General features: G+C 35.7%; 1 protein-coding gene across 2 annotated transcripts; it reads left to right on the top strand.

Moving 5' to 3' along the window:
- The first annotated feature begins 2,337 nt into the window (after window positions 1-2,337).
- LOC120074517 (dentin sialophosphoprotein) lies at window positions 2,338-21,034 on the top strand. 2 transcript variants are annotated; one of them, XM_039027673.1, is made up of 12 exons: window positions 2,338-2,833; window positions 6,208-6,434; window positions 14,494-14,561; window positions 14,993-15,064; window positions 15,247-15,596; window positions 15,839-15,907; window positions 16,413-16,501; window positions 17,237-19,351; window positions 19,440-19,517; window positions 19,695-19,806; window positions 20,378-20,428; window positions 20,528-21,034. In XM_039027673.1, the coding sequence occupies exons 1-12, from the start codon at window positions 2,468-2,470 to the stop codon at window positions 20,576-20,578; spliced, it is 3,648 nt and encodes a 1,215-aa protein (XP_038883601.1). In that variant the 5' UTR covers window positions 2,338-2,467; the 3' UTR covers window positions 20,579-21,034. The 2 variants fall into 2 exon arrangements, with proteins under 2 accessions (XP_038883601.1, XP_038883609.1); XM_039027681.1 differs by having other exon boundaries at window positions 2,661-2,828.
- The last annotated feature ends 1,191 nt before the right edge of the window (window positions 21,035-22,225 follow it).

Consider the following 22,225-nt stretch of genomic DNA (forward strand, 5'->3'; position numbering starts at 1 on the left):
ACTTCTATCGGCCTCTATCAAATGAGATTAAAATTTTGCTATTTTGTGTAAATAGTTTTCCTTATTTTTATATTTTTGAAAATCTACCATTAATTAATGGTTGCTTAATTAATTATATTATTATTATTATTATTATTTTAATTATTATTACTATTATTATTATTGTTATATTAATTTAATAACTCCCTATTACAGAGGAGTTATTTTTTTGTCTTCACGTGGAGGGAGTTATGTAACTTCTTTCCTCATCCCTTCTTTATTTGTATTTTGAATACATAATTGGACAGGAATAACAACAAACGTGCTTTCCAAAAAGACTCCCTTTCAAAATATTCTCTAATCTTCTCTGCATTCAATTTCCCTCTCATAAAACTCTAAAAAAGTCCCACAACTTCATTCCTTGTTGGAGAATAGTAAGGTAATTTTGTGGCAATGTCTAGAGGTTTGTTATTGTAGTGTTTGTGTTTACTGGAAAAGTTCCAATGTTCGTGCTGTGTTGGGTTCAAGGCTTGGAGAGGATTTACGTGAAGAAGAAATTTCTACAAGGGTGAGTAATTTCTACTTCTCGTCCTCTCAAATTAGAAAGCATGTTTATAGGATTAATTTTGTTGTTTATCCTGTTGCAAATCTATATGTATTTCTTGATTATTTTCGTGGTTTCAAATTGAATTAAGATTGCACGACGTTCACATACACCCGAAAAGGAATTCCATTCCTTCAAGATCCATAACTGCAGTTTTCACACCGTAGATATATTTCTACGTCCATGGATATAACCAATCAATAGTAAGTCGACCATTCACAAATCGCTTGTAACTACAACTGGATCAAATTACTTTTTTACCCTATAGTTACATCTAACTCCCTAAATACCACCGATCTCTCTAACGAACAAATAATTTATAGTCCATCTATAAACTAATCCCTCTCGGACCAGTGAGAGGGTGAGGCCTTAATGTTCAAGACCTAAAATCATCTTTTAAGGGAGCAATTCACCTACTTACCCTAAAGACGAGAAGGAATGAATTCCATCTTGTGTAGCTATGTTCCTAGCTCCCTACTCGGACCAATCCCCAAAATGGTAGGCTTATTGAGTCGGCAAACCTTGCCACTTTCACCCATATAGATTAAAGGATTGCCCTCATAGACAAGAGTTTACAACTCACTTAGGATTAAGGCTGAGTCACTTATGGTCATCCTATGAAATGTTAATTTATTCAATTAACAATGTTATGAAGAGAGACTAATCATTTTGTGGTTCGGTCTTATACAGACTCTTTGTATAGGATATCCTCCACTCGTTTGTCTTATCCTAGTGACATTACAGATACAACCTACTTTGTAATTATTACAATAGTTGTAAAGTGTTATAAATGATGTGATCCTAATCGTTTAACCTTATCCATATACTATAGACCATTTAGGTTATTATTTGAATATGATGCATCTATATGTCTACCACATACTGTTCAAGTTTCATAAAATAACCTTGGATCATTCTTTAATGGATAATAGCATATAAAATAATCAACCGTTATTTCAGATAACATATAACTATGAGACTTTAGGGTATACACCGCAACAATTATGATTTAAATTTTAGACTTTTTAAATCACCAAATCAGCTCTACTTGATTTGGAAAATTCGTAAAAAAAAAGTAATTTTAAAAAAGTTAAAATTTGAAAATAATGACCAAAACGAGCATAACTCAATTACCAACTGATATAGAAATGTGTTAATAACCACGAAGTCTGTAGTTCAATTCCACCTACCCTAATTGTATTAAAAAAATTGGAAATTATGTGGAAAAAAAATTAAATATTTTAGAGATTTTGAAATAATAGTAAAAAGGTTAAATTGGTCAAAATTAAAGCTAAAAGCTCCTCACGGAATAACTCAAAATCGAAAATTGTAGGAATGACAAAATTAACAAACCTAACCCAATTGAAATAGACGGATGACCAAAATGTCCTCCTAGTTAAAAATGTGCAATTGCATATAGTTGTTATTTGATACTAGGTACTTTGTGATTATTATCTGATTATCATCTAATTGCTGTTTAAGTTTAAAATTAACACTAAAAGTCTTCTATGAAAAAATTTAAGTTTAAAGACATTTATGAAACATAGTCCAACATGATTTGTTATGTAAAAATATTTTTTTTCGAATGAAATCTCTAAATTTACGATTTATCTAGTCAGCGCAGCGAGGTGTTATTGGGCTTTCAATAGGTCCATAAAAGAATGATAAAACATGAATTCGAAATATGGACCAGGAGGTACCGAAATTACAAAAAAGGCCTCAAAACTCGTTGAAATTAAGTAGAAGACCAAAAGGCACGCGAATGTGAGAATCGAATTGGTAAATAGAGAGGCACTTGGAATCGTTGGTGTGTTTCTTCTTCATCTGGGTCCCAAAACCTGGTTCGACCACCTTCCGTCGTCTTTTTCTCTCTCTTCCATCACAATGTATGGTGGCGCATCCAAGCTCGGCCGACCCGGCGGCGGCGCGGGCCGGGGAGCTGGAGGAAAGCGCCCGCACTCCTCTTTTCCCCTACCACCTTCTCACCGCCCCTCCGGCCGTCTCTCTCTTGGCGGCGGCGGTCCCGTTTCTGTTTCCAATCCTCGAAATCGAACCACCACTGCAACCACATCCGAAGCCCCTCAATCCGTCGAGGAGAATTTCAGTCTCGTTACTGGTAACAATCCTTTGGCTTTTGCCATGATAATTCGGTTGGCTCCTGATTTGATCGACGAGATCAAGCGGGTTGAGGCGCAGGGCGGGACTCCGAGGATTAAGTTTGATGCGAACGCCAAGAATTCTAGTGGTAATGTAAGTTTTCTATAATACTTGTTCTTTAGTTAGTCATCCACATCATGTGATAATGAAGATTTTTATGCTCGTGTATTTTTATTCTGTAATGTGCGTGTGTGGTGTTTTTTACATTATTTGAACTTGTGTTAAGTACTTCAACCATGCTGTCGGATATGTCCTCAAGTAGATTGTACAGATTATGCTTTTGTCCACTTTGTTGGGGGCAGGGCAGTTACACTAAGCTGATGGGTTTTATTTGCTTTATGGAATTGCTTTGTGCAACTGCGACTTCATTACATATATTTTGGTCTTTATTCAGTGGAATTTGTTGTCAATTTGAGTACTGCTGAATTGTTTATTGTTTTTGTAACACTATTGTGTTTACATTTTTTATTGGGTGCCAGTTAGCTGTTTGCTGAATCGGTGAATACGAATACTGTGAGGTCAAGGATTAGATTACCCAATTGAGTAGCAATATGAAAAAACGTGTAAATAAGTATTTGTTCGAAAAATATCAGTAGGAATACTATAATCAGATTATCTCATCAGTACTTCTACGTGCCTTTGATGCATATATGGTTTTGTAAGAGGTTATACTGGTGCTTGTGCCCCACCTGAAAATTGGGGCATGGCTATTAAAACCGTTTCAAGCTGGTGATCTAGACTTGCTAATACTTGCTGCACTTATAGCCTAAGATTTGAGCTTATTTTTCTTTCTCATTTTGGTAGAGAATATAATTTAATGATTCAAGGAAGTGCTTCCGCTGTTGAGGTTTTGGTTTTAGTCTTACAATATGCACAACATGGTTATAAAGAATATGCAATTTATGATGGATATGGAGTAAATTTTAGTAGGAAGTAAGTAAGAGAGACAAGTTGAAAGGGATAACTCTAAGTCTCTCTTTGCTTATGGGGAGCTATATCTTGATAAAGTTACTATCTCGAGGACCTGATGAAATTCCCTATAGATTGACTTGGATTATATTCTCTGATGTTGTGAGTTCGCGAGAGTTGTGTGGGCTTTTTTCCTTTCAGACGTTTAGGTCTCGCTTGTTTGGCATAGGGTTACTAGTGATGTGATTGGTGATTTCCTCTTCCATCCACCTTTTCTTGAGAAGGGGTGCTTCTTGTGGATTGTCTGGGTGTGCTTTTTTTGGGTCCTGTTGGGGGAGCGGAATAACATGTTATTTAGGGGATCTTTTGAGATTTGGTCTCTTGTTAGATATTGTGTTTCTCTTTTGGCTTCGGTTTTTCAAAGACTTTTTGTAACTACTCTTTAGACTCTATTTTGTATAGTTGGAGACTCGGAGTCTCTTTTTTTAGAGGGAATTCTTTCTTTTTTGGTGGGCTTGGTTTTTGTTTGCCCTTGTATTCTTTCATTTTTATCTCAATGAACTATTAATAAAAGAAAAAAAAGAGACATTTATTTATTTTACTATTATCTTTTAAAATATTACTTCAGGCCGATAAATTCTTGGTGTAATTTTAAAAGATGTCCAGTAGGATGGCTAGTATCCCTGAAATATTAAAGCATGACACCAATAGGAGGAAGAGTAAGTGTCCTATTGTGATTATAGTAGGAAAACATATGGAGGGGTGGGCAGGCTTTCTATTATATAAAAAGGCTAACAACTTGAAATTTCCCTGTCAGTGGTTCTTTTAATCAAGTACTCCATAATTTTGTGCGTGCCCAAATACTAGATGTCATATGAACAAGTTAAAAGTAGTCTCTATTTTCTTTTATATTCTTCCGAAATCTCCACACCAAAAAAGAGAAATGTTGATTTTTGCTGATGATCTGGAATGGGATAGATAGAGAAGGAAAGGCCTTTTTGATGAAGAAGAGGTTCTAAAGATCACAAAAGTTCAGGAAGAAATAGGTGTTGGGTCGAAATGGCTTTACCATTTGAATTCTTGAAAAATTGCTGGAAAGGTGTCAAAAGTGAACCATGGTAGTGTTCCAAGTTTCTCGTGAGAATCAGGTGTCAATTCATGGTTTCAAATGAATTGCTTGTGGAGTCTTGAACGCTAGAGTTTTGAGTATTAAGAGCATTGCATTTTTCCAATCATTATGGAAGTTGGGGATCTCCATGGCCGTCCGATATTCTAATCCTTCCTAAATTTGAGAATATGAGGTTGCTTCATCCCGATTTCATTTTGTCACTTCACTAGAACAGAATGGATGGAATTATAAGGATGGCTAGGGCCTTGGGCAAGGGTTGGTGATGAAATAGAAAAATTGCAAGGCCTTGTTTTGTGTGCATATGCTGTGTTTCAGTTATGTTGTTGAGCCCTCTAAGATGTACCCTTTTTTCTTGATGTCCCAATCTTCTGTTTGTGTGAAAATGGGAAGAAACACATCCTGCACTTTACGTGCAAAGTGCTAACCTGTTTTCAGTTTATCATTGAATTTGTATTGTACAAAAATCTCTCTCTTTTGAGGAGACTTATTACACTTCTCGTTCTGCATCTCCTCAGGAAAAAAATATATTTTTAAATTATTATTATTATTATTATTGGAAAATGGAAATAGTCTACATCTCTACTGGATAATCTTCAAGGAGGAGGTCTGATCCCATACAAACATTGACAAAATCATTTTAAGGCTTTCCAAGCCTTGAGCAATTAAAAGAAAGGAATACATACAAAATCACAAGTTAATGATACAAAAACATGTAAACGGAGTCCTATGTTGCCATCTAGTCTTGAATCTTGTTCATAGACCAATTGTGGATATTCAAATTTAAATTAGGTAAAAAATCACTTTTAGTACCTATATTTTTGTGGAGGTAATAATATAGTCTCTAAACTTTGATTCATAACAATTTAATGCTTGTACTTTTAATTTTGTAATAATTTAGTCATTGTACTTTAATATGTAATTATTTAGTCTGAGTACTTTTAATTTTGTAACAATTTAGACTTTGTTGATTATAAACATATTGAGTCCTTAATTAGTTTATTGATATACCTAGGTAAGAAATTCCATTAAATATTAGCATTAATTCTCACGATAAGGATTATATCATCATAGACTTTAAAGTACATGGACTAAATTGTCAGATATTAAAGTTTAACGACTAAATTGTTACAAAATCGAAAGTAAAAGGACTAAATTGTACTTCCATGAAAGTTCAAGGGTCAAAAGTGATTATTAACCTTTAAATTATTCTCCTCTCCTCGAGCTTTATCATGTGCATTTTCTTAAAACTGATAAGAAGTGTGCATGAATCTTACATATTATCATTTCTCATCATATTAATGTTTCCTGTCAGCCAATGCTATAATCTTCCATGCACCTTAAGATCTAATTTCTGCTTCTATGTCTGAAGCTATTTTATGAGGTCTCGGCGATTTAACATTTTTGTACTTGAATTCAAATTTGACATCAGGTCATTGATGTTGGTGGGAAAGAGTTCAGGTTCACATGGTCACGTGAAGTTGGTGATCTTTGTGACATATATGAAGAGCGTAAAAGTGGAGAAGATGGAAGTGGTTTGCTCATTGAATCAGGCAATGCTTGGAGAAAACTGAACGTGCAGCGTATCTTGGACGAATCAACTACAAATCATGTTAAGAAGTTGTCTGAAGAAGCTGAACGTAGATCTAAGTCTCGTAGGTATGCAATCCTATATTGAGGATGTTTCTTGCTTCTCTACTTTCGGCAATTAGCACACGTTACCCAACTGCATTTGATTTTTGCCCTTTTCAGTTTATAGATTATCTAAGCTTTCATGCATTTTTGTAAAATTAAGTGGGGCTAGTTAACGTGCTTATCTTAATTCTCACACACTTGATAGTTTTTGCACCATTACATGAACTATAATTTATAACTGCGAAGAAAATATGTTGGGAATAGTAGCACTGACATATATTAATTACCTAGTAAGTTTATCAGAATTGTGTAAATTGGGTGAGTTAGGAACTTAGGAGGTTCAGGGAGGACTTAGTGTATTTTGGGACATACCAAACCTCTCAAAGAACTTGGGAGCTTGTACTTCTTTTGTGAATTTTAATGCAAATCAAATTATGTTTTTCAAAGAGTTTGAGGAAAGCTCGTTGATTAGCTATCATGTTCCCCTCTCGGTTTGCAAGGTTTAAGGCCTTAGGCTGTCACTTTTTTGTTTGGTTAATATATCTATTGACTCTCTTTTTTAAAAAAAAAAAGAAAAGAAAAAGAAAAAGAAAAAAATGGTTTGAGGTAGATGTGGAACTAGGAAGCATGGACACGTCATTTTTTTGTTTAGTGTCCGTGTCTGACTCGTGTCCAACATCGACATGCTTGAACACGTGCCAGACATGTGTTAGACACGCGTTTTTATGTGTCTTATTATTATTATTTCTATCCTTTTTAATAAATCGGACACGGGGAGACACGCTTAGACATGTTGCCCTTTCCCTTTGATTTTCTCTTTTCTTTTGTTGGACGATCCCCGCTTCATCGGTGGTTGGAGAGAATCGGCCAGCATCGACGTTGGTCGGAGTGGTGACTGTTTGTGGCTGGCAGCAGTGGCAAAGGGAGGGGGTTTTCATGGAGGACAAAAGAATAGGGGGAGAGGCTAGAGGGAAAAGAAGATTGGCGGTTGAAAGGGGAATGGGATAATAGTGTTAGGTTTGTTTGTTTGTTTGTTTGTTTGTTTGTTTTATTTTGTTTTAATGGGTGTTGGGCCTTTTGTCAGTTTTCTTGGGTTGTTGAGCTTTTGCTTTTATTTAATGGGCTATAATTTATTGGGTTTCATGCACCATTAATGTTTTGAACTAAATTCAGCTGTTTTTTATTTTATTTTTTTAATTTTGAATAGTGCAAGAAGGGAAAAAAAACATTATTCGGGGTTAGGGTTTTTGCTTTGGGCTCTGGGCCTTATTTCATCCATTCAGTGTGATATGCCATAGTTTTTTTTTTTTTTCTTAAATGGGCTCTTGGTTTCTTTTTTAAATGACCTTTCCTTTTCCTTTAATATATATTTTTTAAAATGTTACTTTTAATAACTAATAAAAAACTAGTATTAATTATTTTTAGTACTTAATAAAAAATAATGTTTTAAATAATAAATAACGTGTCATCGTGTCGTGTCGCTTGCCGTGTGTCTTGTGTCCGTGTTCGTGCTTCTTAGAGGTGGAAAATATTTTTGCTTTCTGGAAGATAATTGAATGATCAGATTTGATTTCTTGATATTTATGCTCTCTTATGCAAAAAAGAAGCCTCAATTTCTGATTGTTGGGATAATGGCAATCAGGCTTGGGACTTGTGTCTTAGAAGAGGTGTCTTTGATAGAGAACTTCACAATTGGGTGACCCTCATGGAGAATATTAGCTCGTTGCATCTTGGGGTGGGAACAGGGTGAATTTGTGGTCTTTGGAAGATCCAGGGAGATATTCTAGTAAGTTGGCCTTTCAAAATATCCCCGCAAAACCCACCAACACCAAGGTTAACATTGCCCTGACTAGTATGATTTAGAAGCACAAATGCCCCAAGAAGTCAAGATCTTCCTATGATCTTTGGGCCTTTAGGAGCCTTAACACAGATTATAGACTTCAAAGAAAGTTCAGGAATTGGTCTCTCTCCTTTGAGATGCAGGTTATGTTTGGATGATGGTGGGGACTTGAGGTGGACCATGAACACCTCTTCATCCATTCTAACTTTGCTTATAGATAGTGGAATAACTTGTTTGCCATTTTGGGCATCTCTACTTGGTGCCTAGGAGGGTGGATGATTGGATTATGGAAGGCCTAAATGCTTGGAATTTGATGGGAAGAGCCAAAATTCTTGGGAGTTGTGCTTTTCGAGTTCTTTTGTGGCATATTTGGAAGGAAAGGAATGTGAGATCTTTTGAAGATAGCTCTCTATGTTTTAATTTCTTTTGCGATCTTGTACAAAATACAGTGTCTTGGTGGATATCTCCATGTACAAAATTCTTTTGTAATTACAACTCTGAAAGATTATTATCGATTGAAAAGCTCTCTGTGTAGAGTTTTGTGTAGAGTTTGGGGAGAGGGTTCCCTTTGCCCCCGACCCTTAGGGTGTTTTTTTTTTTTTTTAATATATCAATATATTCTCTCGTATCTTTAAAGAAACAGAAAGGAGGCCAAACCAGCCACAAAGATGAGAGTCCCAAACTTATTCCCACATGAATCAAATGCCTTTCAAAATAATTTTGTTTCTCCAACAAAATCCTTTTGACCAGAAATGGAGTACTGCAAGTTCAATGCAAATTCCCTTCCTGTCCTTGACTGGTGGCCACAAAGAAGCTGATGAGCTTAGCAAAACCATCTAGGCAAGATGGAGCTTATTCTCTGTATAAGTTTGTTGGTGTCAACACCTTGAAGAATCACCGCCCATAGATAGACTTTGAATTCTGTAGGGAGTTTAGACTTCCATTCAACTCTTGAGACATGAAAGTCTCTATATCAACTAGCAGGAAGAGAGAATGAACAGAGGGAGCACTGGAGGACCTGTGCTCCAAATTCTTCAAGGGTTTGAGAAGGTTTACAGCTAAATGACACCCACTTTTTTAGATAAGAAACATTTCATTGAATAAATGCAATAGAAGGGGAGACCCCTTAGCACCTAAAGGTGATTACAAAAGTGATTTCTGATTGGAAACTAAATAAGAAAGACTCAAACCTTTAAAAGGTTGCTTAGATTTGCACCAATACAACACAGTAGAAAGAGTCAAATCCAAAAGATGATCAAAACTGGAAGAAAGATCTCTAAAAAGACTTATTATGCTCACCCCACAAAGGCTAGAAGAAAGCTCGTATAAAAGCTAACCACAGGGTCTTCTTAGTACCATAAAATGGATGACCAACCAACAAAGAACTAAAATTGTCGAACATATTGTGGGAAAGAACCGCCAACCAACGAAAAGCTTGCATCATGATATGCCAAAAATGCAATGGTAAAGGAAAATGCACAAAAAGATGAGCTGCGGACTCTGATTGATTATGACACATATGGCACCAAGATGGAGAGATGGTCATAAATGGCGTTTGTCGTTGGAGACAATCAACAGTATTAATTACCCCAAGGCTTAGTTCCCATAAGAAATTTTTTTATTTTCTTAGGAAAATGATCCATCCAAATAGCTGAATAAACATCCTTGACTTGGAAATCAATACCACCTACCAAATCATCCATGAGAGATTTAACAGTGAACATTGAAAAAGGATCAATAGTCCAAATCCAAGTGTCAGGCGAACGATGGAAACTGATAGAAAATAATAATTGAAACAAGGCGGCCCATTCAAGAGTTTCTAAATCATTGAGATACGATGAAGACACAAATCCTAAGCGTTAGAGTCCTCAATCCACACATCAACAACCTTAATATTCGGTAAGCGAGTAAGCCGAAACAAATGAGGAAATATCGTATAAAGAGCTCCACAGCTAAGCCAAGGATCCTTCCAAAATAAGTAGATGTACCAGAACCAAGTCGAACACGTGTATGATTAGCCACTAAATCAGTAGTCTGGCAAATGAAGCGCCAAGAAGATTTAGAATGTCCACGAATAATCATTGTCCAGATACAAGAGGGGGAATAATACTTAGCCACAATAAGCTTATACCATAAAACATCTTGTTCATGCAGAAACACCAAACCCATTTAGCTAAGAGAGCTAAATTTTGATGCCGAAAGTTGCCAATACCAATATCACCCATCAAGTTAGAACGTTAAGTAATCTCCCAATTCACATTATGCGCCCCATCCTCACCATGAGCCCTTTCCCTGAAGAAATTTCGAATCAACTTTTCCAAACCCTTAATGATGTCAGAAGGAGCATAATAAAGAGATAAGTAATAAATAGGAAAACTAGACAAAGAAGCCTGAATACGAGTATCCGGACCCCCTTTAAAGATAAAGGCATAGTTCCAATTATGAAGCTTTTGCTGCATTCTCTCAACAATAGTTTGCCAAAAACTATTTGATAATGAGTTCCCTCCCAGAGGCAAACCAAGATAAATAGCAGGCCAGTGACCCTGCTTGCAGCCAAAATAATTCATCATCCATTCCATAATAGAATCAGCAATGTTATCCCCAGAAGCTCACTTTTGGATAAATTAACAGATAGACCAAAAGCAAGCTAAAAAATATGATAACCTCAAACAGGTGTTGTAAAGCAGAGTGATCGGCAGTAGAGAAGAGTAAAGTGTCGTAAGCAAATTGTAAATGGGTCGGGACAAAATTAGACACCAATAGGATGTGATGCAATAATACCTTTTGATAAGCTATAATTCATTAGATGGCTCAGACAGTTGGCAACCAAAATAAATAGAAAAGGAGATAAAGGGTCACCTTGTCTGATACCTCGAGATGGAAAAATCTTACCCTGAGGCCTGCGATTAATAACAACTGAGAAATTTACGCTAGAAATACAGCCAGGAATCAAAGATCTCCACAAAGGACCAAAGCCTTTAACAAGAAGATTTGCGTAAAGCAAGTCCCAATCCACAGTATCAAAGGCTTTTTCAAGATCAAGTTTAAGAACCACACCTTCCTTTTTATTACGAGATCAATCATCAATCAATTCATTTGCCATAAGAGATGCATCCAGACTCTGTCTATTCTCAACAAAAGCAAGCTGATTCGATGCAATGGTTCTAGGGAGGACCATTTTCAGACGATTGGATAAGACACGAGCAATAATCTTGTAGGCACATGAAATGAGGCTAATAGGGCGATAATCGAAAACAGACTTGGCATCAATTTTCTTTGGAATGAGACATATGTGAGTCTCATTAAGAAGCATTAATAATACCTGTTGAGTAGAAATCATCGATCATGCTCATAATATCATGTTTCAAAGTTGTCTTGAAAACTTGAAAAATTCTACATTAAAACCATCAGGACCAAGAGATATACTCACACCCAAGGAGGAAATAGCTTTGTAAACTTCTTCCTCGGTAAAAGATTGTTCAAGGTTAGTAGCTTGTGCACTATTGATAGGGCTCCACTCAACATCAATGGGAAGAAAGCGCTGGTCATTCTCTTAGTGAACAACTAAGAAAAGAAAGCGCTAAATTCAATTTCAATACTATTTCCTGTCAATAAGCTTTGTCCATCCCTAGAAAATATTTTAGAAATTGAACTCTTTCTTTTACGAGCCACCACAATACGATGGAAAAATCTAGTATTTTTATCCCACTCAGCAAACTGTTTAAGTTTACAACGTTGTCTACGACAGATAAGTTCTTGTGCCGTCAAAAATTCGATTTGTTCCTTAAGTACATGGCGGGAAGAAAGTTTTTCACTCGTAAGCTGTCCAAGGTCCACCAAATTAGCCAAATCACGAAGTTGAGAAATTAGAGTTGATATATTGGAAGCAGCCTGTCATTGCGCTTGAGCCCAAGAGCGGAGGAAGAATTTTAATCGTTTCAATTTCATCATCAATCTATGTCCAGGCCTTCCACCAACAGGATTGTTGATCCACCATGATTCTACTAATGGATGGAAATTGTGACCCTCAAGCCAAGAGTTTTCAAAACAAAATGGGCACGGTCCACATTCAATATGACCTGAAATAAGAGCCAAAAGAAAGTGATCATCCGATGTTATACGATCTAAAAGATGTACCTTTACTGTCCCCAATTTCACTAGGCAAGCATTAGTGAGTAGAAAACGATCAATCATAGATGAATATTGGATGGGTCCTCCACTTGACCAAGTAAAAATACCATTATTCAACGAAATATCACACAATTGATCATTATTGATCCATTGATTAAACGCCTGCATACTATGTAATCAATTATATCAATGGAAAGTTATTTTGGACTTCATCTTTTTGGAGTTCCCAATCGAATTTTTTTTTTGGATTACTCTATTCAAGACACTTGTCTTAATTGGAACGCTATTGTCTCTTCTATGTAATCATGTACTCTTTATCTTTATCATGTACTGTTCAGTTTTTTATAGGTGAATTCCTTTGTATAAGGATATGGTGAAGGTGCTAAAGTTGTGTCAACGTAGTTGAGATAGTTGGGTGCACCTGCTGATCCTAGATCTGTTTGGTTTGTTGTATTTCTATTCTTCTGTTTGTTGAGCATTAGACTTTTTTTATTATATCAATGAAAGTTTTGTTTCCGTTTAAAAAAAAGGGGATTAAACGCCCGCATACTAAAAGAAATGGAGTGATCGTGATTTCTCCCAAGACCAGCAAGTCACGTTGAAATCCCCACCAATAATCCAGTTATCACCTCCCAAACCTGCCAAATCCTGTAATTCTTGCCAAAAATCAATTTGATATACATTGTCAGAGGGCCCATAAACCGAAGAGCACCAGAAGGCGAACCCATCAGCTAATTCTCTATGGATAGAGACAGTATATATTCTTTCTATAACCTCCTGTACCGTGAAAACAGGTGAATGTCATAAAATAAGAATGCCTCCCGAGGAGTCAATCGCATTGAGCGCCGCCCAACCAGTAAAGAACTCCAAATTGATTTGATTGTAAAAGTGTCAATTTCTGGTAATTGAGTTTCCTGTAAAAGAACAATGTCCGGGTTATGTTGTTGGATCAACCTCTTTACCGAGGCACACTTTTTCTAGGAATTCAACCCACGAATATTCCATGATATGAACTTCGTTGGTCACTGTCATCTCCCTCCATAATGGCTAGAGTTGCCGATTTGTCATAACGAACTGAGGAATGAAGGCTCTGTAGTTCTCTCTGTAATTTATTTCGTTTGCTGGTGGTGGAGAAGGATTTTTTTGGCCTTTGGTGGGGGTAGAGAGGGAATGGCCATGATGCACAGCCCATGTTGAGAGAGAACATAACCCAAATATCCCAACAAAGGGAACCATCATTCATCACAGAAACGGAGTTGTTCCACTAGGGATCTGCCAAACCTCACATAGGGGCTACATCAAGTAACTTAAAGGTGATATATTGCTTGAAAATAGGAGCTAACTTTGCAATATGGCTCCAATGATTTTTTCTTGGGGAGTAGGGGCAAGTGTTAGTGCTTATCTAAATAATACCTACTGTACTTGCCAACAATGAAATTCTGCCCAAGGGAATGCAGTTCGCTAGAAACTTACACTGCATCTCAAGGAAAGCTTTATTTTTCTGTTTTACATTTGCCGTGTTAAGCCTTCTCAAGAGAAACAACATAAAATCAATGGAGTAGTTGTCACACAGACTCATACATGAGTACTGACATTTTAATATAAATTAATTTATAAACATACACATGATATTATTAAAAAAAATTGTTCAGAATATAATTGCTTAATGTTCCTGTTTATAATATAACATAACTACAGATGACTTTCAAGCTATTTTTCTTTTTTATTAAATTTCGACATGAAACTATAGCGTATTCCTTTGTTTGTCAGTACTGGATGATCTTAAATTAAACTTTTATTTGGGTTGTGGATGTTTCACCGTTCTTCTAAGCCATGATTTAGTTTTATTTGTAAGTTTAATGATCATATTACAATCAACTTCTTTTCTAGTATTTGTCCTCCCTCTCAAACCTAATATAGAGAAAAAAAAAAAAAGGGCTTTCGATGATTGAGATGTCGCACTGAGTCTGTGAAACCTTTTACTTTCATGAGTATATGACTTCTGAACTATTGAGAAATTTTGGTTTTTGTTATAGAGCTATCCGTAATTATGTTTAGTACTGTCTTAAGCTCTTACACATGCATGCACATATTTTCTGTTTCTTGCTGCAGAGCTATTGTCTTAGAACCTGGTAATCCATCTATGAAGAATCAAATAAAGCAATTGGCTGCTGCCGAAGGTATGCATTTTTTAAGGATTTGTTTAGTGGATAATTTATATTAATTTATCATTGCCATGAATAGGAGATTGATTCTTGAGCAATGATAGGCTGCACCTATTCCCATGCTCCCCTTTCTTGTACACACAAAAAAGAAAAAAAATTAAAAAAAGGTTTTTTTTTTTTAATTGCCACAGCAATTTTTTATTGGACAATTGCCTAGGCTGCACAAAGATAGTTGCAGCCTAGGGAGCACCTAAGTAATTTTCTTGATTCATTCTTCTTATATCTGGTAAAGTTGTCTTATCAGCCTGCCTTAATCAGTATTCCTTTTTTTTTTCCCATCTTTTTTGTTGTTGTTGCTGCTGTTACTGTTATCTGATTGTAATACTGCAAAAACTGAGCCTTCTAAGTTGAGATCAAGCCTTTACTAATACCTTGCTTGCTTGCAGCTAATCCATGGAGGCATTTTAAGAATAAGAAAGAGCCTCCCTTTAAAAAGCAGAAGAACGAATTGTCTCAAGGTGATTACGTTTACACATATTGAGTTCTGCATTTTCTTTCTGCAAGTCTTTATTCTTCCTCTTTTGGCATACAAATTTTTCTCCCTCTTTGAGTGTTTCTTTCTGACATATACTGTTCTCCTGATGGACATTAATGTCAATTAACGCTAGTCGTGGGGTACTGATACAAGATGTCATTGCAGTTGGGCCTCCAAAATCTACATATAAACCTGGCATATCATCCTTACCTGCTTCTAAGGATAGACTATCATCTTCACCTATTCCATCGCCACCTGAGCAATCCGGTGCTCCAGTATCTCATTTTGGATCTGCAAACACCACTAAGACTCATGTGATTACAGAAGATATTAGACCTCGACTACCTGCTAAGGTTAATGCTGCTGCTAGCAGTGAGAAGGAAATCTCGACCAAAGCTGCAAAAGGAGTACTTGAAACACCAGGACAGGAAGGGAATAGTGGAGCTAAAACAACAGACTTGCAAGGAATGTTGTATAATTTACTTTTGGAGAACCCCAAGGGGATGAGTTTGAAGGTACCCAAGTAAATAGGTGACTTCTACAGCTAGGAATTTAGGATGATATTTTTCATCTATCTTAATTGAAATATCGATTCCTAATATAAAAATAGTGTTCGACATTTTCTGTTCATTGTATTTTTGTTTCCAAATTTATCTGTTCTGTTAAAAAATATGGGTTTTACTATTTTCTACTTCTTTCTAAATGTTAACTCTTCTGTTACTCCTTTTCCCTTCCTTCCCATCCCTCTCTCTTGTAGGCCTTGGAGAAAGCCGTTGGTGATAAAATCCCAAATGCTGTGAAAAAGATCGAGCCAATCATTAAAAAAGTAAGTGATATAAATGTTAAATTATTAGAAACAATGCGTAATCTGCTGAGTTAGTGTTTATTCAGTATTTTTTTGTTTATAGATAGATAGATAAGAAACAATGTATTCTTTCATTTATTCTCAATGAAAGTGAATAAAAAGAAAAAGAAAAAGATAAGAAATAATGTAGAATTAAACAAAAAGAGAAAGAACAGCCTAGGGGTCTGCTTTCTCGTTATTCACAATTGTGGAAAGGTTGTAGTTACAAAAGAATTTCCATTTCAGTGAATCTCTTAATACACCCTACATTTGTTGTCTTGAATATCACTTCAATTAAAAAGATTCAGCAAATGAACTATGAATTGAAACACGGAGAAAATGACAGGTGTGAATTGAACTCTGTTCTTTGACATAATAAATTGACTGCTCCTGAAATCTTCCTATATTGTTGGAATTCTGAATTCTGATATCTTCCATGCATGCTTTAGTTATTGTTCTTATGTTCTTGTTTGATCTTGACTATTAGATTGCAACCTACCAAGCTCCGGGGAGATATTGTTTGAAATCAGGAGTTGAGTTGGAAGGCTCTAAAAAACCTTCATCCGAAGGTGAAAGGTATTGTCAACATTTAAAGGGCTGAATCCATCTGGTGGACTTGAACAGTTATTTGCAAAATCTTAAGTCGGGTTGTTTGTTCCTGTTACAATTTCCGGTGTTGTTGGTCAGACAGCCTCAAGTGTCTCATTTTTTGAGAATATTACATTACATGTTGGATTCAAACTTATAATCTCTTAGAGGAAGTAGAAATGCTTAACACAACCTCAATTCTCATTTTTTTTTTTTAGAATACTACATTACATACTGGATTCAAACTTATTATCACTTAATGGAAGTAGAAATGCTTCAACAAAACCCCAAATGTCTTATTTTTTTTAGAATGTTGCATTACATGCTGGATTCAAATTTATAACCTCTTAGTGGAGGTAGAAATATCTCAACTGTCTTGTCTTAATAGTTTGGTTTTATCGATTACCAATAAACTAAGCTTTATGAGGAAAGAAAGCATTAACTAATTGATATGCAGAAAGCTTCACTGCAAGGGTTTATAATAGACAAAACTTCATGCGACTGTCATGTTCAATGGTTATGACATTCCTATCTCCTCCAAGAGATTGTAGGTTCAAGTCTCCACGTGTTGTATTTGATATATAAAGAAAAAATAGTCTATAGAAAAAATAAAGAAAAACAAAATAACTTCATGAGAACTCTAATTTACCAGCCAGTATATTTGATATATATGGATGGCTCAATTTTCATCTGGATTCTAATTCATGTCTTGTACTTTTACAGCTCTCCTTTGATCAGCCATCATCAAAACCCCCCTGTACATGAAGACCTCCCAGATCAAATAACTGCCCCAGAATTGCAGTTAGAAGCAAGATCTGGCATTGAATTGGAGGAAAAGGTAGAAACCTCTCAAGCTAACAAAAAATCCAATTTCTTGGAGAAAAATGGCATCCAACAGCATTCACCCGATCTTTTTGCTGAGAAAAAAGGTTCTGAAAATAGTGAACGCCAGGCAGCTAGCTCTTCTGACAACGAAAGTGACAGTGATTCTGAAAGCGATAGCAGTGATAGTGGAAGTGATAGTGGGAATCATAGTAGGAGTAGAAGCCGAAGCCCTGTGGGTAGTGGGAGTGGGAGTAGCAGTGATAGTGAAAGTGAAGTACCTTCCAACAGCAAGGAGGGTTCTGATGAGGATGTGGATATCATGACCAGTGATGATGACAAAGAATCCAAGCATAAATTGCAAGCTTCCGCACAGGGTTTCTCTACATCTCCTGCTGCTTGGAAAAGTCCAGATGGTGGCGCTGTGCAGATTATAGATGATGAGAAGGAAGATGGTCAAGAATCTGATGCAATTGATATTGAGAATGATTCTTCTGATGATGAGCCAGATGCTAAAATTGATGACCGCAGTTTCCTTCCTATTGAAGGTGGAAGGCTTGTGGAAGAACCAAGATCCTTTTCACCATACCCTGATGAATTCCAAGAGCGCCAAAATTTTATTGGGAGTTTGTTTGAGGATAGGGATAATACTGTTGTGGACAGTGGCAGGCACGAACAATCTGACAGCACAGGTCAGATATCTAAAGGCAAGTCTAAAAGGAGTTCTGATTTGGAGTGCTTAGAAGAGAAATCTGATCATACCAAGAGATTAAAATCAGAAAGCTTAGCTCAACAACCAGTTTCTAGTAAACACGGTAGAGATTCTGTTAGAAATCCTACCAGTCAAGTTACTAATAAAGGTGAAGTTAAAGGCAATTCTGATTTTAGACCAAAAAAGGGACACAAAGAAACAGTTTCAGAAAAAAATAGTTCAGATGTTTCTCAAGCAGGTTGGAGGCCCCATGACCAAAGTGGAGGAGTGAGAGCTGTAGATACTGCAGCCAGAACCGACAAGCATGGTGATATTGGACGTGGCACTAAACACACTGAAAAGAGTGGTCATGCTAATGAAAATTTTCATATGTTTAAAGATACATTTCATGGAAATGCTGAAAATGAAGGGACAAAGGAGAAAAAGGTGTCAAAAAATTCTAGATCAGGTGGTCCAGGGGACAAACAGATACAACCTTTTGACTCCCATCACAGTAAACCTGGTGAAATAGTTGGAAAATTCAAAGATGGCCAAACATTTTCAAGCTCGCAGATGGGGTATTCGCCAAGAGATAATAATAATAGAATTAGTGCCAACAGGTCCCCTGTTAATGGAAAAGGCCGAATTCTCCAAAGAGAGCTTTCAGACCTGGAGTTAGGTGAACTTCGTGACCCTTTCCCTGAGGAATCACGGGGTAAAAAGAAATTTGAAAGGAACAATTCATTGAAACAGTTGGAGAATAAAGAAAGCACTACAGATATCTGGGGTTCAGATTTAAGTAGAGGAAAATCTAATTTGAAGACTAGTTTAGAATATGGAAAGCGGTCCCCACCCCATGTAAGTACCAAGTTTCCCAGCAATCCGGAAGGCTCAAATAAAAAGAAAACTTCAGAACATATAGTTGAAGATTCGACCAGACTTAACCAGCGGTCTCTGCAGTCTCATCCACAATATAATTCAAGAGTAGATCACGTTGAAGTTGATAAGTCAATTGCTGCCAATGTAAAACCTAATCAAGGGATTGGTCCAGAAGGCTGTGGGGAAAGCAACAGAAAAGCATCTGTTGGCATTTCCCAGCTGAATGATATGAAAAGAGAACAGCTTCCCTCAAAAAAAGGAAGTAAAAGACTAGCACCTAATCCAATAACTGAAGTTACCGAAGCACTAAAGAATCCAGTATCAGCTGAGCGTGAAAATAGTGATCCAAAGAGGAGAGATTCTTCTTCAGACGAAAACAGTTGTTCATATTCCAAATATGAAAAGGATGAGCCAGAGTTGAAGGGAGCGATCAAGGATTTTTCTCAGTAAGTTTCATCTATAACTCATTCAAGTTCTTTTGCTTATGTTATTAATTTCTGTGATAACTGATGAAAAGCTATACTTAATTCTTAGGTACGAGGAATACGTACAGGAGTATCATGATAAATATGAATCATACCTCTCCTTGAACAAAATCCTAGAAAGCTACAGGTAATACAAATTTTTATTAATGTCCGATTCTTATCCATTTCTACTCATGTTGCAGTCTGCCTGCCTTAATGTCTGGTTATTATGTTTAAACAAGTTTGTTGATTTAATTGTGTTCTGGTACATTGTTCCTTCCTGTAAAGAAAACACAAGTTTTTTAGCATCGATTGATATATGCAGGGCTGAGTTCTGCAAACTCGGAAAGGAGCTTGATTCTGCTAGAGGACAAGATTCGGAAAAATACTTTAACGTCTTAGGACAGCTGAAAGAATCCTATCGGCTGTGTTCAGCGGTATGGTCTCTATCCTAGTATCTTTGCTATAAGTTTGCACTTGATGGTATTAGTAGTTTCTCACGTTCCAGTGATGTTGATCCATCTTTGGGACTTTGTGGCTTAATTCGACATTTGTAATTTCCCTTGCACAAAACCCCATTCTTTACTCTGTGGCAGAGCTCTGAATTCTGATATTTCATTCAGCTAGTGCTTGTAGTTTAGGTTTGTGAAATCTTTTGGTTTATATTAAAAAATTGGTATTCCAGAGGTGGGGCAGAGGGAGAGAGGGAACTTGTAATTGGAAGTAAAAGGTTTAGGATTGTATAGGATTAAGGTTGACAGTAAATTCAGAGGCAGCAAGGCATGGTTGGCGGAGTCGGTAGAGGCAATACTTTCTCTATCTCTGTTGATTGGATAACCTCATATGTTCGGGTTATTTGAATGTGGATTAGAGGGCTCACATGGCTTGAACCTGATGTAGGCATTAATATTGTATGCCTTGATCTTTATGCACTTCAAATCTTTTTCCCTTGGTATACACAAATTTTCTCATATAATGAAGTTGACTCAAACTAAGATTAATTTGCAGAGGCACAAGAGGTTGAAAAAAATATTCATTGTTCTCCACGAAGAGCTGAAGGTGATTAACATTAACTTACTAATCTACATTACCTTGCTTTTTTGTATTTCTAATTTTTATCTCTAGTTTGATTTTCTTAATTTGTGTTATATGTTGCAGCATATAAAGGACAGGATAAGAGATTTTGCACGAACTTCTGCAAAAGATTAAAACTAGACGTGCCTCATTTCGAGCAATCAAACGTCCTTTACACAACCATTTTCAACTCGAGGTAGGTTACTAAAAGATCAAGGTGGATGCAAGAACTTCATCAATGAATTCCCGTGTACAGAAAATTAGTCAAATTTCTTGCTACCTTCTTCCCAGCCCGAGTATAGGAACATGTAAATTTTTTTTGCTCTCTCCCACTCTTAAAATGCATTTTATTTTGTTTAGTTAAGTAGAGAGGTTGGACTTTTGTTTTAGTTTAGCCTGACCTCTTTCTGTATAGACTTGCGAGGCTTATTTTAAGTTGGGATATAATCTATTTTTATAGGTTGTACAAATTTTGAACATGTAAAAATGTTCCCTATAACTGTGAATATGCTAATGTTATTGGCAATCATGGGGAGTTTTCTTGGAGGGGATTCTATAGTGAAGCAATGAGAAGTTTCTTCTCTCGGACAATGCATGCCTCTGGTGAATTGGTTAAATTATTGTCCATATAAAAGTATGTATTATATCTCATTTAAAATGATAATAAAATGCGTAAATTGATTGGAAAGAAAAGTAAATGTTGATGAACTACAAACAAGTGACATAACTTGTTTTAGTGAAATATGTATGTGTACGTAGGTTTGCATCTGAACCCTCTTTGAAATGATAAATGGGTAACACAACTTGTAAGATAAAGAATAGATGACGTATTTATTAACTTGTACAATAAATACTTGTAGTTAAATATTACTATTTATTAGTATATGAAATTGATAGGGATTGATAGACATAAATGTCTATCACTATCGTGACAATTTTACAAAAAGGAATCTGACAAATCGAATATATGACACTCATACATTACCCTCTTTCTCTAGGGTACAATCGATTACAATTTTTTAAATGAAAAGTGCTCATGGAAAATAGGAGTGTACTGTCAAAATCATGTCCAAATCGAGAAATAGTTTTTTTTTTTTTTTCCAACTTTTTGATAATTTTTTTTTAAAAAAAATAAATTTCGAAAGTGTTAAAAAAAATTGTTGAGTGGTTGCCACAATTTTTTTTTTTCCTAAAGTGACTTATTCCAAAAGGTTAAAAAATATTTTGTCTCTAAACTTTTAAAGTACGAATTTAGTCCTTGAACTTTGATCTGTAAAAATTTAATCTTTGTACTTTTTAAATTTGTAATAATTTAGTTCTTGAATTTTAGTATCTAATAATTTAGTCTTTATATTTTCAAATATGTAACAATTTAGCCCCTAAAATAATCAAAATTAGATGTCAATTTTTATTATTTTATTATGTGGTCTTTGTATTTTGTAAAAATATTGAGTCTCTAATTAGTTTATCGATTTATTTATGCAATAATTTTCATTAAATCTTAACATAATTTTTACAATAGGGACTAAACTATAATAAATTTTAAAATACAAGAATTAAATTGTTACATAATAAAGTGCATGGATTAAATTGTTGCAAAATTGAAAATTCAAGGACTAAATCGTTATAAACCAAAGTCCAGGGACTAAATTGTTACTTCTATCAAAATTTAGAGAATAAAAATGATTTTAAATCTTCTCAAAATTAAATACTTGAAAAGACAAATCAAATCCATCAAATTGTTCGATTTTTTTTAAATAATGTTAGTTTAATATATATTGA

The sequence above is a fragment of the Benincasa hispida genome, chromosome 1 (genome assembly GCF_009727055.1).
Source record: "Benincasa hispida cultivar B227 chromosome 1, ASM972705v1, whole genome shotgun sequence".
Lineage (NCBI taxonomy): Eukaryota > Viridiplantae > Streptophyta > Magnoliopsida > Cucurbitales > Cucurbitaceae > Benincasa > Benincasa hispida.

Excerpts from the sequence above, each read along its gene's own strand:
- LOC120074517 (XM_039027673.1), top strand. The coding sequence starts at position 2,468 with ATGTATGGTGGCGCATCCAAGCTCGGCCGACCCGGCGGCGGCGCGGGC. Across the intron at positions 19,518-19,694 it reads AAAATCCTAGAAAGCTACAG|GGCTGAGTTCTGCAAACTCG; the intron begins GTAATACAAATT and ends TGATATATGCAG. Across the intron at positions 19,807-20,377 it reads CCTATCGGCTGTGTTCAGCG|AGGCACAAGAGGTTGAAAAA; the intron begins GTATGGTCTCTA and ends ATTAATTTGCAG.